The sequence below is a fragment of the Glycine max genome, chromosome 1, assembly GCF_000004515.6.
Source record: "Glycine max cultivar Williams 82 chromosome 1, Glycine_max_v4.0, whole genome shotgun sequence".
NCBI lineage: Eukaryota > Viridiplantae > Streptophyta > Magnoliopsida > Fabales > Fabaceae > Glycine > Glycine max.
The window spans coordinates 56741175-56757269 of record NC_016088.4 but is presented as its reverse complement, the minus strand read 5'-3'; the positions used below and the strand labels follow the sequence as shown (position 1 = coordinate 56757269).

Below are 16095 nucleotides of genomic sequence, written 5' to 3'. Positions count from 1 at the left end.
TGTGATTGGATGCCTAAAGAAATTACACTTTCAAGTTTATAAACGTAGAAGTGACAAGACACATGCTTTGAATTCAACCAACGTTTGAGGCCGATGAACTTTAAAACAAACACACATTAAGCTATGGACAAAATAACAAGTGAGCTTGAACCGGTTGTAATTTAGGAAAGAGAAATTATTAGCCTAACTAATTGCAAAAGGGTAAGCTAAATGCTTGGTGTTGGAGGACTGAACCTACAGGCAAATACTCTGTTAATTCAGTTTATCGAAACTTATATGATTGGAGAATTGGAGGAGATTTATATCCAATTTTGTCACAAATGTGAAAGATCAAAATTCCTCCTAAGATACCACATACTGTATGGAGGCCATGCTTAAAATTTGTTTTTACTTACCTTTCTCTTTAGTTTAATTTTTAACATTTTATAAATATTATTTTGATCACTTTTAACATTTTGTCTTGCACAGGTATAGATTATAGAGTGTAAATTTAACATTAAAAATCATAATAAAATAAAAACAAAGATAACAAATTTAACATCTGTTTAGTCCACGGATTTTTCTCTATTTTTTTTAATCTGTACATGCATGGTTACATTGATTAAGGTAATTATCAATATGATATTCTTGATTTGTTCATTCAAAGTGATAAAAATAAACATTAATTAATAATTTAAACTATATATATATAAGAATTGCTAACATATTTACGCGTTATAATATGTTATGTTAGCATATTATACCAAAATTTTTAGAAAAAAAAAAATTTCTCTTGTTTTACTAAAATTATTTTAAGGATATTATAGTAAATTCACATTTAAGCTAAAAAAATTAAAAACTCATTTCCCTCTCTTCCCTCGTTAATTTCTCCCATTAATTCTCTCTCCTCCCTCTTTTTTCTCCCAATGCAACCAACTCGCACACGGCAGAACCACCACTGTTTCATATTTCTTTGACACAGAATCACCATTGTTGTAGATTGGGATTACCTTTGTGAACTTCTCCTATGCTACCTCACTTTGAATCCCAGACACCCACAACAATATAATTAAAGATAAACTCACAAAATATGGATTAATTTGAAAAAAATGATGAATATAAATTTAATACATCTGTATGGCATGGAATGGAATAATTTTATAAATAATCATTTATAACATTTTAAAATAAAATTTAAGGGGTTAAATGATCTTTTCCATGACTTTTTCTTCCTCTTCCTCTGAAAGGTGCTCAATATTCTTTTACAGGTTGCAGATTTGACTGGAGAGCTAATGCGTTTAGCAATAGGTAGGATATATCAGATGGTGAACTTGAGTTTGCTGAGAAGATATGCAGATTTGTGCGTGATATATATACAGGGAGCTTACACTTGTAGTGCCACATCTGGATGTCAGTTCTGATATGAAAACAAAGATGGATATGATGCTCCAAAGTGTCATGAAAATAGAGAATGGTAATGCATTGGTTTTCAAAATTTTTTTGCTAGACTGAAAGTTTTATCTGTTATGTTTGATGCCTTAATACCTTATTACTGCAAGCACAAATAGAATAATCTACTGACTGATTGGAAAAATATTTCATATCGTTTTAATTTAATGAAATTGGTTTTCCATCCACTCATGAGATTCTTTTCTTAAATTCATTATTTTGGATCCTGCATATTTTATCTCCATTCTCTTCTTAGGTCTAAAGTCATTGTCACTCTTAAATGATGATGCTTGCTGCAGCTAATAGCTATTAGTGTTTGTATGATAACACCAGATCTTAAAAAACTATGGTATGTGGTTAGTTCATGACTTCTAGGCCAGCTGGTTCATGAATGATTGTTATGGTAATTCCTACCTGCATATACTGCTCAGATGATGTGTGGTGACACACTATATTTACCCAAACAGCAAATCGTTGCTACAGGCTACCACAATATGAAGTGTTTTCATTAGTATTGAAAAATCTTTTTCTCCCCTTCCCACCCAAATGAAGTGGGAGCGAAATATTGTTTAAGATCTTCCATGTACAACTTTTGCTTCAAACTCCTTAACATATGTTCTTTATGTAGCTTGCTTTGGTGTTCATGTGAAAGGGTCAGAGTATATTCCACTTCTTGGATCCAACGATCCAAGTTCTTTCTTAGTGGGAATTCCAGATATTGAACTATGAGGTATTGTATTCATTCCTCTCAGTCTTAGTTTATTCTGGGGTCTTTTTGCAATGTGTTCCTTTCTGTTGAAAGAAGGTTTCCTTATCTTACACCAGTTATCCATTGGACGCTTTGTGAGATCTATGTAAATGAGAGAATAGTCTGCTAGAAGGTTTTGGAGGTTGATATCACTGCAAGGACCAATCTCAACAATATTGTGTTTTCACATGATCATCGAAGGGGAAATTTAAGCCGATTCTTAGCAAAGATGAGAATGTACGCTTCTCATTTTATTTGAAAAGGTTGATAATTTTCACATGATGTTATGGAACTTATACTAAATCTTCTGAGATTACAGACAATTGACATAAAGTTTGAATTATGCTATCATATGAACATTTCAGTTTTCTCGTCAGTCTCTGTGGATCTAAATTGTATGGTATTCAGCAAAATTAAATCTTTAAATTGATTAACAAATAGTTACTCAACCAATTTTTTAAGATGTTCACAATGCTACATGAGAAAAAAAGAGAGGATATTTGATGGGTGTCTAACTAAATAATTGTTTATATATAAAACACTGAGTAAATTAATGAGTAGGGTTGAATTTAGATGAACTAATAAATTTAGAAATCAAAATTAATCAAATATATCAATAATATTACCGTGACACTTTCAAGTTATTAACGGGAAACTCTAATCAAGAGTTAATAGTTTAACTATGTTATAAAATAAATAATATTATTATATATAACACTAAATATTTTTAATATATATTTAATGTACATATAAATTTAAATAATAAATTTTATGATAATTAATTTTAATATAATTCATACAAATTATTTAATATGTAATATTTTTTATAAATAAAAAATATTACTATTAAAAAAATTAATTTATTAATTTTTTAAAAAAACTTACGGATCACGTAATTCATATAAAAACTCATACGAATTACGTGAAGTTATAGGAATTACGTAATTCATATGAATCATAAGTTGTATGGAAAATTGCAAAATTGATGGGTGTAGGTAGCAATGTCCTAAGTTTTATGGCCTCAAATCCATGCACTCTAGTGCATTTTGGAGATGCAGATTAAAGTGAGGTGTTTCTTCTATGAGGAATTGTTTCCCCCGCCCCCTCCTAGGAAGAACGATACAAGACAAAGACAACTCAAGAAACAACTTAAGCAACTGACTTGAATTGTGTACCTATCTATTTTTAAGCAAACATACTCTACCCAATACGTACAAGTTATATATAAACTTTCGATATCCGTTGGCTAAAATAGTAATTCTTCAGAAACATTTATTTTATCGGTGAAAAACTTCAGTTTGACTCTTCTAGAGTAAATCCCCACTTTAATAGAATAGGAAAACAATAGACCTCAAACATTGATGAGGAATTCCCACTTTAAAGGGTAAACAATAAGCCTCAAACAATAAATCCCCATTTTCTGATCAAAAGGTAACTTTTATAAAAGCTAATATATGCGTACAATCCACATGGAAACAAAAAAAAGGAAGCCAAAATAAATCATTTTTAAGGGGCACTATGCATTTACAAGATTAGTATCACGAATAACAGATGTCACATTAGAGCAATGCTGTGATTTCTGTATTTTCCTCTTCCTATATCTACATTAGGCAGTCTGCTCCTGGCATAAACCAGAAACAGCAGACTTTATGCTTTTCCATCTCGAATATCCTCACGATAACCATGACCAGATCCAGATGATGAGGAAATGACACTCTTGCCTCTGCTATCTGATGATGGCGTGCCCTCATCTACACTTCTATCAGCCTTTATCCTCTGCAGCATCTCGAGCTGATTTTGCAGAATCTGTAGGTTCTTCAAAATCATGAAAACTCAATCTTTACCAAACCATTTAATTACAGTGAATGAGACCATGCAACAAAAACATTGATGCAGTGCAAACTTATTTGTATGCATTCATTTGTTATGCATCAGTACTTATAAAAGCCTAATTAATTGTGATAGTTATTTATAATAATAATATCAGTTAATGTCCCTTTTTGGGGTGGCAGAATTTAGCATACATACAGGAGAAGGGAATATTCATTTGGTGGACATCATAATCATCAAATTTGACCTTTTATATTCAGGTAAAGTGACACACATCAGTCATCACTGACTGTGTGGGTAAAGAAAAAAGAGCACACATTACCTGAATCTGGCATTGAAGAAGTTTTCTATAAGCTTCAAGCTGAGAGTTTGGGATATTTGGATCATTTTCAAACCCCTCTCCATAATTCACAGGGGATGCATGTGCTTGGGAAGGTAGAAAATGGAAGTTTTGCATTGGAGGAAAGGATAGATTTGGTGGTCTACCAGCGATAAGAAACTGCCTTTGTGCTTCTTCACTGGAAGTTTGCTCTCCATTACGGTCCTTATCAGAAGATTCAGTCACAGCAAATGGTGAACTAAGAGAAAGAATAATGAGTAAAAATGTAATATGACAAATTTCATAGAACATAGTGTGAACACTTTATAGACTAATTTAGTATTATCAATTTTTTTTAACAAAGCTTGAATATGAGAGTAAGATCACAATATTGGTACTTTGCCATGTGAATCAGTCTTTCTAGCAAATGGTGAACTAAGAGAAAGAATAATGAGTAAAAATGTAATATGACAAATTTCATAGAACATAGTGTGATTATTAAACAAATCAGATCTGGAAATACAATTTCATGATACCATTGATGCAATATACGTTCAATCAGATTTAGTCAATAATTGTGCAGATCATACTTCTATATCAAAGCAGAAACTCATAGTTTTAGGAGTATATTTTCTGAAATCAGATCAATATTGAATTGGAATCAAGCCCAAATCCAGCCATTAAGGGCATGTTTGATGATCATTCTTGAAAACAGTTTTCTATTTTCATAACTGTGGGTGCGTATTTTTAGTCCAATTATTTGGAAAACCTGTTTTCCATAATGCTTTTAGAGTAGAAAATTGCCAACACATCTTCGTTATTTGTTTTCTTTAACTGGTTTTCATGGATTTTCTAAGTGGAATTAATTTACCTTCCAAGTTAATATGCAATTTAGTCCCTAAAAGTGACAACTTGTATTGATTTGATCCCAGAAAGTGTTTGTCCATACTAGGAGGAATAAACAATAACAAGAAGTCATTAATATGTTGAGTAAGTTACAAGTGTTTATACTGGGAGTTTAATAAGTTAGTAAAAATTGGTTTTATTTAGAGTTAATATGTGACTAGTGACTAATGAGTCAGTTACAAGAGGTTCCTTTTGGAGTTAAAAAGGAGAAAATTGTAAAGGAAAGCATCTTGGGAGAAATGTCATACCATACAAAAGAATTCATAGAGGGGTACACATAAGACTTCTCATATATTGAAGCTGCAGCAGCAGCAGCTTGGAGTCTAGCTTGATGTCGACTCAAACTATCAGTAGCCTCAGTCTGAGCAGTGCTTCCACTGCCTGTCCCAGTTGTTCCTGTGCCAGGTGAAAATAAAGCAATATTAAATAATACAGCAAACAAGCATATATGCCAAGTCATTTAAAACTACAAGTGTCAATATGCTTATTTAATCTAACAGATATTACATTCAAAATATTTTAAACAGTCTAATTGTATTGGACTCAGGCAAGCAACATAATCACCCAAAATTGAAAGAAAACAAGGTCTTAAAAGTTGACTAAAATGTGTAAGAAAATATATAATAGGATCTTTAAGAGCTTCATAATGAATGAGAAAATCTTCACATGAATAAAAAAGAAATTATGCAATACAAAATAAATAGAAAAATGAAAATGATTTAAAAAACACTGGTGGAAGGTACAGATAGCAAAGTGTTTGTCAGAGTCTAGCTTCCAACTCTATTTTTGTCTTTGTTTCCAAAGACCCTGTGTTTCTGGAAATAATATCAGTTCATTCCAGACATCATGTACATTAATAACATGTTCCATGAACACTATTTAACTCTAGTGAGTGATTATCATATGATTACCCTGTTGATGGGCATCTGACTGTGATCCTTGCTGCCCTGCAGCTGAAGTTGTCCCATTTTCTGGTGGTACAACCAAGGCTCTGCAGGTGGGGCAAGTGTGCTGCCGCTCCAGCCATGATCGGAGACAATGAACATGAAAAAGATGTCCACATACAAGTTTCTTGGCCGTCGTCATCTCTTCACGACAAATAATGCAGGTTGCATCACTTCTGCATAGTCATTTAAATATATATATTTAAAATGGATAAATAATAAATTAATGAGATACTACACCAGGATTAGAACTCACGCATTAAGTTCTTCAAGGGTTGCATCTGGAAACCGATCATTCATATTTGAAGTGATTTTACGATAACGTATGTAATCTGCAACACGGACTTTGAAGTTCCTAAACGTCTCATACAGCTCCCGTATAAGGTGCAAGGGAATACCATAGTTTCTGAAAGGTCAACTAAAGTTAGTATAGGTGAAAAATATAACCTGTGAATGTTAAACATACAATCTAACCAAAATAGCATGACAATGAAAAACAAATAAACCAGATGTGTACATGTTAATGAAACAGATAATAAAAGTGTCATTGTCAATTATGATTGAATATGTTTCTCAGTGCAGTCTAATGGCTAAATGACAAGTGTCAATGAGAGACATGTTAATGACTCATGTAGTGCATACATATGAAGGCTACCATAAAATGCATAAAAGAAGAGTTGACTGATCACTTACACAAAAATTACAAGAAAGAAGCACATATACATAGACAAGTGAAGCAGGTCCCTAACGAGTTCCAGGTAAAATGTGAAGACTGGTTTCTTTTCCCATTGTCCCTCCATAAGCATGTCACTGACATAGAAAAGATATTTTACAAAAATTGACACCGTTGTAGTTGCCAGTATCATGTACCTGAGATAGAAACAGATAATTTGTCAAATAAAATACTCTACTATTTATCATTTCCAAAGAATGATATATATGGCTGCTCACCAGACACCAATCCTTTAGTTATCATTTTCCAACAATAAATTTTGAGAGTTTAACCAAGATGTGAAATTTCATATACCAACATGGCCTAATTGGATATTAGGATTTATGCACTAAATCAAAATATCAAATAAAAGTCAAACAAGAAAAAACCAAACGGCATTCTCAATCTCATACAACCAGAAATTCAGCTGCATTACTATTCATAGTTTATAATTTACGAGTCATAACTCATTTGGGAGGAGAAAAAGGAGGAAGAAGGCTTACTCGAAACAAAAGAATAGTGAAACCGAAGCCTGCCAAGTTTCTATCAAATGCTTCATAGAACTGTATAAGAAAAGGCTATCAAGAAGAAGAAGGAAGCCCATAAAAGATACAATTCGAACATGGGACAACATGGGAACCGAAGGAGTGGTCTCAATGTACTCGACTCTCTTCTGAGCCAACCAATGCAAAGCCTTAATCAACAACAATGCTGTGACCATTGCAAGGAATGTGACAGAGAAGTCCTGCCTAAAAATGGTGATTGCAAAGAGGATTTCCATAACCTCCCTCCAGGATTGCTCGTTAAGCCTCTCAACCTCTGCCTCTCGGAGGGAACCCAGGAACACCTTCTTGGTTAATTGCCATAGAATACACATAAAGACCAAACCCATATTGAGAAGAAGCACCAAACTGATCTTGGAAGTTGACAGATACACCATTGCGGGATAAAACTGGCCCCTACTGTTAAACGCATGATATATAATAGCCAGAGTTGCAATGATACTAAGACCCGCATATGTCTTCAGCTTCATGATTTTTTTTTTCTCTGCATAAAGCCAATGCAATCATTGAATCAAAGTCTGAAAACATAATATATCAATTACACCGGTAATTAATCTGCCCTAGATATATGCATTTGAAATGATATTCCATAAAGACAAATCAAACAGAAGAAATACACGAACGATTTGCAGAGTGCATACACAAAATGAAAACCCCAAATACACGATATAAGCCCTAATAACTAGGAATCAGATCAAAGGCGGAACAAAAGAAAATTGAGAAAAATAATGAAACATGAAAAAGAAATAGATAGAAATAAGGTACGAGTTGGGATTGAAGGGTCTGAGTTCGTAGAAATGGAATCGTCGGTGGTCACCTCACCTCTCCTAATTTCTTTCGCTGTCGCCGTGGGATTTCCGAGTTTTGTCCTAAAAAATATTATATTCAAATTCATGAAACAAAATGATATAATGGTATCCAATCATATTTCGCCACGTACACTTGTTGGTGTTGACAAGGTAATTGTAACACGGTGAAGTATCAATACTCTCGGTGCATAAAAAACATAAAAAGAAATAAAAGCAATAAATTTTAATGAATTTATTTTTACCAGCTTCAGATACCTGAAAAGAGAAGAGCGAGATGGCGTCGGTGGTGAAGAACGTACTCAAATCCGTCAGAGAAAAGGGTTTCGGCGCTTTCCTCAGAGAGCTCAAGGATGAAGGCTACCTGTTTGTCCCTTTTCTTTCCTTCGCTCTTAAATTTCCCCCAACTAATCCATTCAATATTTTGCGAATCTTTTTGGTTTTTCACTTCGAATTCTTATTATTTAGTTCAATCTTCCTGTTATTCTACCTTTCTTATAATTTGCCCCTGCTTTTTTATTTCTCTTTCTCCGGAAAATGCAATTTAGGAGTTGAAATGAAACTCAGATTTGATTTAGTAGCTCTTTGCTCTTTGTTCATAAAATGTTGCGATTGATTTTTGCTGTGCATTATTCGGAGAAATGTTCGTGGAGATTATTGAGGGTTTCTTCATTCCATGAATAAAGTATATTTATATATTGATACTCGAGAGGGTTGTGCATTTGTGCTGTGCTGATATCTTTTACATTATTGTTTGAATTTTCAGGAGATGCCTTCCGGATGGAAATCTCTTGTAAGTTAATTGCTTTGCTTGATCTTTTCATTTTTTTTCCCTCAATTTATGTATATCCTTCTTTAAAAGCCAAATTATTAATTTCGATGCTTGATTGTCCCTTCACTGTGTTTTGGCTCATGGCCTTTCCTTATCGCTGTTGGAGGAATATGAGAAGGACAAAAATAAACATATATGACATTAGCTTTGTCACTTCAAATGGCCCTCTTAGAGATAAAAGAAAAGAGCTTTTAGAGATTTTGATTGTATATGGTTCATTGCAATTAGATTTAGATTATTTATTTTTCTTGGAACTGGTCTCTAGCTGCCAGAACAGAGATCGAGTTTATGAAAAGTTGATGAAGGGCTCAGTTTTTGTATAATTTTGTATCATTATTGGTATTTTACTGAAAGATCTTAACTCCTGTGATATACTAGTATTTTTCCTCTTAACAATCTAATTCTTTTCTGAATTTATGTAGGCAAACCAAGATCCACAATATTGGGGCAACGCTTGTTGGTGTTGATAAATTTGGTAACAAGTATTATGAGAAGCTTGGAGACACACAGTATGGTAAGTGCCCTGCTCTTTGTGTCTCAATCTGTATGTGCATGTTGTTTAGTCAATTAGTCTAAAAAATATGGCTAAAAACAACAAAACTAACCACTTAAGCCCAAGACTAGCCAAGGACTATGAAGGTGTTTACCATGCACATGGGCAGCAACCATTAACATCAAGCATTCCAATTATTGCACATGGATATCTCACTATGACATATTTAACAAGAAAAGGATGTGATGAAATGTTATGGCTTTTCAAATGCTTCCTCAAAACAGTTCCTACAGAGTAGAATAGAATGCTATAAATGATGATGTAAACAATCAAAAGACCATAGAAACAATCAGGATAAAAATTGACAATAGCTCTCTATCTGTGCAATTAGGTTGAGAGTAATGATCATGGAAGCCAAAATATTAATGAAAGAAACATAACAAATAGAACTAAAGTCAAATTGCGAGGATTGTGTGTGCGCACACAGTGAGGGGGAGGGATAGTCTTTGAAAACAGAAATATATTGAATTTTTTTTATTATAAGCTTCCTGTGGGATCTGATAAGCGGTAGAGAGTGGGTTATTGGGAATCAATAATATATTTTAAAATTCATAAGATCTTTGTCTCTTCTGTGATAAAGTACATAGTGCTAGTTCATAATCCTTTTCTTCTGTCAACAAAACACACTTTTTTTGAGAAAAATTCTCAGCTTTCTGCAGTTTCATTTTCCTTCCATTATACAATAACTTTCAGTCATCAACATTGTGCTGGTTTTTCTTCACTCTTTCTTTTGATATCTTTCTGCAATTTTTCCATCCAATAAATGGTGTTTTCAAATTTGGGTGAAGTGAATGGATGATTCAAGGGCTATGTCCGTAGAGTTGCTCAGTAAAAAGTCAGCGATGTCTTAGCAGCAAAACCTAACAAAGCATTAGCAACTGATGAATCTCTCCTCCATCAATGAAGGACATTGTTTCAAATTTTAATGATAATACTATGAAAAAAATTGTAATGAATTGCAATTTGTCAAATGGACATTCGAACATATTATTTTACCACTCAAACGAATTAAATTGATGTAACTATATTCCCTACATTTTAAATTCTAGAATGCTTTATCCAAACTTGAGGGTAAAACCCCCATGTTTGTCATGATAACAAATTTATAAATGTCATGATTTTCTTAATATTTGGCAGGAAGGCACAGGTGGATTGAATATGCAGAGAAGACTAGATATAATGCCTCCCAGGTTCCAGCTGAATGGCATGGTTGGCTCCACTTCATAACCGATCACACAGGAGATGAGGTAATTCTTTTCTTTCGTATTTACTTCCTTGGTAATGCCTTATGGTATGAAAATCTGAAGCCCCAAGATAATAATAAGAATAATGCAATGAAATGGTTGCAGCTTCTTTTACTGAAACCAAAAAGGTATGGTGTTGAACACAAAGAAAATTTGTCTGGGGAAGGTGAACAGTATATCTATCATTCCAAAGGACATGCACTTAATCCAGGGCAGAGAAACTGGACCAGGTACCAACCATGGGAGTCCAAGGCTTGAACTATGAATATGGTGCTGCTGAGTTGCAGATGTTCTGGATGCTTTTTTTTTTTAATCCTGAAAATTTGTTTTGCCTTCATTTAAGAGGTGTAAAGGAGTTTTTTTCTTCTTTTTAACTATAAAACGAATTAGTGGTGAAAGCAGATAAATTCGCTTTGACCTTCAAATCTCTTAAAATATACTGTCATTACTCTATGTATTATGGGATCGTGTTTAAAGGACTTGCACTTATTTACAATAATCTTTTATCTAATGTATTATTTTGTACGGGTATTTATGTATTTTAATTAAACTGACTGATCCAGAGTTTGTAATTATCAAACCTAACGGCTTATTTGAAAAATTATGCACACATCTTACTTTATGTCGAGAAGTATAGTCAAAACAAATTTATTTCTTTAAAACTATACCCCCCCTACACACAGAGTTTGTAACTAATAAAATAAAGTATAATTCTCAAAATGAGATAAATATAACGTATAATACATTCTAATCTTGGGATCCATGTGATTACTTAATTTCGGTACAGCTGCTGGGTTGGCCTTGGCTCTAAATCACTTTTTTGTGAGAAATATAAGGGCATTTTTTCAAACTGCTCATATGACTTATTATATTCAACATTTTATAGTTTTCACACTTTCTTATAATGATATTATCTTTATTACTTCAAGCAATTCAACTTATCATGGTGTAAAAAAAATTCAGTTAATCAATTCTAAAAAGTATTTTAAATGGACTGTACAATCTATCTCATTTTGTATATTTTATTATTTATCTTAATCTTAGTTAATATATTCTTATATCAATTTTTCAAATAAAACATATATAATAACTTTAATTACATAAAAAATCACTTCAAAATTAAAAAAAGAAAAGGAAAAAGATCGATTTAAAAAAAAATAAAAATGTACTATTTTTTAATTAAAATGTTGTAATACATGAATGTATATCTGTCATCTCACACCAAATTGAATGCTGTACGAGTGTACGACTGTACGCTAATCTATATCTGTCGTCTCACACACTTAAAGGAATGCAGTATTAGTTGTTTTTGACTTTTTGTATCTAATATATTCTACTAAATACTAATAATAGGTTTACAATTGTATTCACCAGCAATAAAATCAGCTTAAAGAATGTGCAAGTGATACATTATGATTTTGCATTTAAAAAGATACATCTTGAATTGAAATACAATATCAGAGATTGTCTTGAATCTTTCCATCTTTCGAAATTATCTCCTATACATACCCGAATGTTGAAGAGTTCTACAATACTCCAATATCGTTGCGGAGTTCTTTACCTGTTCCCATATCTTGGCTGAATTCTTTAACCATTCACGCTCTGACACTGGTCTCGTGAAAGAAGGTGACTTCATGGATAGAATCTGACAAACAGAAAAACATATCACGTGTCTTGAATTTTGTTGATTATTAAAACTAACTGTGGTCTACAAGAAAGGAAGCAATATAACAAGTAGCAACTAGCAAAGTAAAAAAACTTGACAAATCCGGCACAGTAGTGTTTGTGAGGCATTTGTTTGTGTGCGTGTAGAGAGAGAACCTGATCACGCAATTTCCATAGTGCAGAAACGTAACTTTCATGCTGAGCACTTGGATTTTCATCTTTTTTCTTGAGAGGGATCGCATAAAATTTTATCAAGTTAGAATCCATTTGACTGCCACGAACCAAAGAAGATGAAACATGCTCTTCAGGTTTGTTTTGTTCTCTCACAAAAGAGGATGGTCTGAAATACTGCATGAGTGCCTTCCTCAACTGCACAAAATTACTAGGAGTAAAGTCTTGATCTTGCAACCTACACAAGTCCAAAGAAAATACCGATGAGTGCTTCACTATGCAGCAACCTTATTCCAATAAAGGAAAGGAAGTGGATACAAGACAGAACTGTGACAAATGATAATATGATACAAATTTTTTAAATGGATAATCCGGGCCTCATATGCCTTTAGCCCTTTACTTTAAAGCCTCTTTTGCAATTCATTTTCTTTTTGCCTTTAGCCCTTCATCTTTGGTTCTTGATTTTCTTATATATTTTCAAACAGTCATTGACACATGGTAGGTGACATAGACCTTAATTTTAGAGGATATTTGAAAGAAATTTTATAGGAAAAAAAGAAAAGTCCAGCCAAGATGGAATTTGGCTAGTAGCAAGCAGCTAAGTTAACCATTCGTCAGTTCTCATTCACTAGTTACCTCCAGGTAGGCTGGGCTTGTCTTTTCAAGAATTCTCCTTTATTTAATTAATTAAACACAAAAGCCAAACAGTTCAGAATGATGTTTCTTACTTGGTGTGTACAAACACAGGAGTAGCCATGTATTCTTCATGTTCAGGAAGCTTATCTTTCTCAAGCCCTGAACTAGAGCTCTGTGACAGGGAAGAAGTCATCAAGGATGGGTCTGAGATGCCATGCTTCAACAAGTCAACCTACATGATACAAGTACAGCATGATCAGTCCTTTTCTGTTTTCAATATATCAATAGTCTTTACAGCGTAAAATTACAAAAGAATTAAGAATCTGCACATGATGTACAACAATTTTAAATTAAACAAGGAAGCCCAAAATACTGCAAAATCGCTATTGAGTGGCAACTATTCATCAAAATGATCATTGTAAACATAATGGATGTATCTCAAACCACTTGATTTTATTTAGTGAAGGCCACGCATTGCATCAAAGCCATTGATCTATCAACTCATCGCTTATAGCAAAAAGTTGAGCTAAGAAAAGACAAAAAAGATACCCACTGGATGCATTCAAATAAGCAATAACAGATGGAACCAGAGGCACAACTGTTTTTCAAATGACTACACAATTTGCATAACAGGAAATAGTCATCGAGCTATTAAACAGGATTTGAAGCATCATCAAATATAATAGACATACCGTCAACATCAAATGCCACAAACTATCATCATGGACTCCCTCTGACACCACCAGCAAAATATGACAAATGGATGCTAGAAGAACAGCAAGCTAGAGAGGTTCCTTGCAGCAACCCAACATAGTCAAGTTAATCAGATATAGTAACAGTTCCAGGAAAAAAAGGATCAATGATTATCAAGCTATAAAGTTAACAATATTTGTATTAAAAGGATATTGATCTCTACTTGGGAGTTACTGTTTACCTGAATACCTATAAGTTCATGAGCCAATTCAGCTGACAAGGTTTCTCCACTTAGCACTGAAATCGTTGAAGAACCATCTGGTCTCATCATCTCAGCTAAAACAGAAGCACTAAATACAGGCTACAGGGATAAAAAAAAAAAAGAGGCACAAATAAAACTCGAAATGCCACAAACCATAAGATAACAAAGAAGAACAGCAGAAGCAATAGAAAACAAACAAAGCCACAAATTAAGGAATGAAGATATTATTACCTGGGTATCGAGAAGAATAATACGTTCAGTAGAAATCCTTGGTTCAATGCCCGTGGAACAATGCCTTGCCATAGCTCTGGTTTCTTCAGACTGTATGGCAAAAGGTGGTAGCATCCCTGCAGGCTTAGACATCAAAGTCAAAATAAAATAAAATAAAAAATTAAGGAAGAAATTGATGTTCTGTTTGGATAAAATTACGCGTAAGCACGTAAAACTTTTATAGAATTATAGAAGTTCTCTAAAAACTGGGGTTCATGAGTTGATTTGAACTTGTAAGTAATTTACTTTCATATCTTCTTCTCCTATAAGTGCTTATGAATGAGTTGTTCAAAACAAGACTTAAATTGTCTGAATAAACTGACCAGGGGAACTTGAATCAAAGCCATAAAGTTCATTCATAATAGTGGACTTGCCAACTCCAGGTGGCCCAATCACTCCAATCACAGTAAAGTCCGTATTCTCAGTCAAAAACTGCCAACATTTTCAAAATCCAATGGCAATTAATTGTAAAACTAAAGCGTGACAAAGGGAAGGACAGAAAAGTAGAGTGAAGAGAGATTTACAGGGAGAAAGCGATCGATGTGGAAATCCCAGGAGTCGGAGAGAAGGTTGAGGGATGCCACAGACGGAAGACGAGAACGGAGCTGCGGGGAGTCGTCATCGCCGCCGCCTCCACGGCCGAATTTACCGGCGACGGGACCTCCGGTGACGAGTCCAGGCTTTGCTAGAAGGATTTTTGGAGAAGGCTCCGACCCCGCCATTGTTTCGTTTCTGGTTACTCACACAGACAGTAACCAGTAAAGTTGTGAACTCTGGAATAACGGGTCGGGTCGGGTCGTAGTTGAGCTGCAGTTGGGCTGAAACGAACAATTTGGTTTTGGACATTGCTATGCGCACCCAGCGAATCAACTTCATACGGATCAATCTGATTCATACGGATCAATCTAATCCGTATCCTTTTACGAAAGGGTAAAATGGAAAAAGTGTGAAATTGATAGATGTACCAGCAATTTTGCTAGATGCACATAAAACTATCCTTTGTTTTTTTTTTTTTTTTTTTAAAGATCACATAGGAGGCTATCTTGGAGGATCAAGGTCAAGCTCTTTTCAGTATTTAGCATGGTTTTAATTCAATATAATTGGATAAGCTGTATAGTTAAATTTAATGATTAAAATTAGTTATTTATTAGAATTATTAGATTTTAATAAAATAAATAAATAGTGAAGATGAAAAGTAATTTTTTTTAATTATTCTTGAAATCCTTCTTTCTCTCTTTATGAATAGGTACAACTCAAGATTATTTATTCAGATTTATACTATTAAATTATTTTTGTACTTATATATAAGGAAAAAAATTGTACTCAAATATAAGTAAATTTTAACTACTTTGACTATTTTTAATGATATCATTTCAGATTTTTGTTTGAAGGAACAGAGTTGTTAATATTTTTGTGTATCTTAATGTAGGTCTTGTTAATGATTTGAAGATATATATGTTTGATCTTGTCTAGGTTGTCAGATACAAGCGGTTGGTAAAACAAAAGTTGCTGC

The 16095-nt window shown here is 33.5% G+C and overlaps 3 protein-coding genes and 1 pseudogene across 6 annotated transcripts; 2 read left to right on the top strand and 2 right to left on the bottom strand.

Annotated features, from left to right (window-relative positions):
- The first annotated feature begins 850 nt into the window (after positions 1-850).
- Positions 851-2544, top strand: LOC100793848 (uncharacterized; annotated as a pseudogene).
- A 1118-nt stretch (positions 2545-3662) lies between these two features.
- Positions 3663-8402, bottom strand: LOC100782356 (ERAD-associated E3 ubiquitin-protein ligase HRD1A). Of its 4 annotated transcripts, XM_014777227.2 has the most exons (8): positions 8216-8360; positions 7391-7934; positions 6869-7045; positions 6432-6581; positions 6143-6351; positions 5480-5627; positions 4329-4584; positions 3663-3982 (listed from the first exon to the last, which is right to left on the bottom strand). In XM_014777227.2, the coding sequence occupies exons 1-8, from the start codon at positions 8343-8345 to the stop codon at positions 3824-3826; spliced, it is 1773 nt and encodes a 590-aa protein (XP_014632713.1). In that variant the 5' UTR covers positions 8346-8360; the 3' UTR covers positions 3663-3823. The 4 variants fall into 4 exon arrangements, with proteins under 4 accessions (XP_014632713.1, XP_025984862.1, XP_025984863.1 ...); XM_026129077.2 differs by lacking the exons at positions 3663-3982; positions 4329-4584 and having other exon boundaries at positions 4682-5627; positions 8273-8402; XM_026129078.2 differs by lacking the exons at positions 3663-3982; positions 4329-4584 and having other exon boundaries at positions 4683-5627; positions 8268-8296.
- Positions 8403-8525: 123 nt separating this feature from the next.
- Positions 8526-11380, top strand: LOC100500270 (uncharacterized). Its single transcript, NM_001248687.2, is given in 5 exon segments — positions 8526-8622; positions 9023-9049; positions 9511-9602; positions 10779-10888; positions 10991-11380. Coding segments are annotated over 5 exon segments (471 nt in total). The 5' UTR covers positions 8526-8533; the 3' UTR covers positions 11144-11380.
- An 887-nt stretch (positions 11381-12267) lies between these two features.
- On the bottom strand, positions 12268-15333 carry LOC100793317 (protein SMG9). Its single transcript, XM_003516682.5, has 8 exons — positions 15107-15333; positions 14906-15014; positions 14544-14659; positions 14292-14411; positions 14050-14139; positions 13450-13589; positions 12707-12959; positions 12268-12530 (listed from the first exon to the last, which is right to left on the bottom strand). The coding sequence occupies exons 1-8, from the start codon at positions 15302-15304 to the stop codon at positions 12378-12380; spliced, it is 1179 nt and encodes a 392-aa protein (XP_003516730.1). The 5' UTR covers positions 15305-15333; the 3' UTR covers positions 12268-12377.
- Between the last annotated feature and the right edge of the window lie 762 nt (positions 15334-16095).

Coding starts and splice junctions, on each gene's coding strand:
- LOC100782356 (XM_014777227.2), bottom strand. CDS start 8,345: ATGAATTTGAATATAATATTTTTTAGGACAAAACTCGGAAATCCCACG. Junction 7,935..8,215: donor AGACCCTTCAATCCCAACTC/GTACCTTATTTC, acceptor GGCTTTATGCAG/AGAAAAAAAAAATCATGAAG. Junction 7,046..7,390: donor TCACTATTCTTTTGTTTCGA/GTAAGCCTTCTT, acceptor TTTCTATCTCAG/GTACATGATACTGGCAACTA.
- LOC100793317 (XM_003516682.5), bottom strand. CDS start 15,304: ATGGCGGGGTCGGAGCCTTCTCCAAAAATCCTTCTAGCAAAGCCTGGA. Junction 14,660..14,905: donor CTTTGATTCAAGTTCCCCTG/GTCAGTTTATTC, acceptor CTAAGCCTGCAG/GGATGCTACCACCTTTTGCC. Junction 13,590..14,049: donor TGTGGCATTTGATGTTGACG/GTATGTCTATTA, acceptor TGTATCATGTAG/GTTGACTTGTTGAAGCATGG.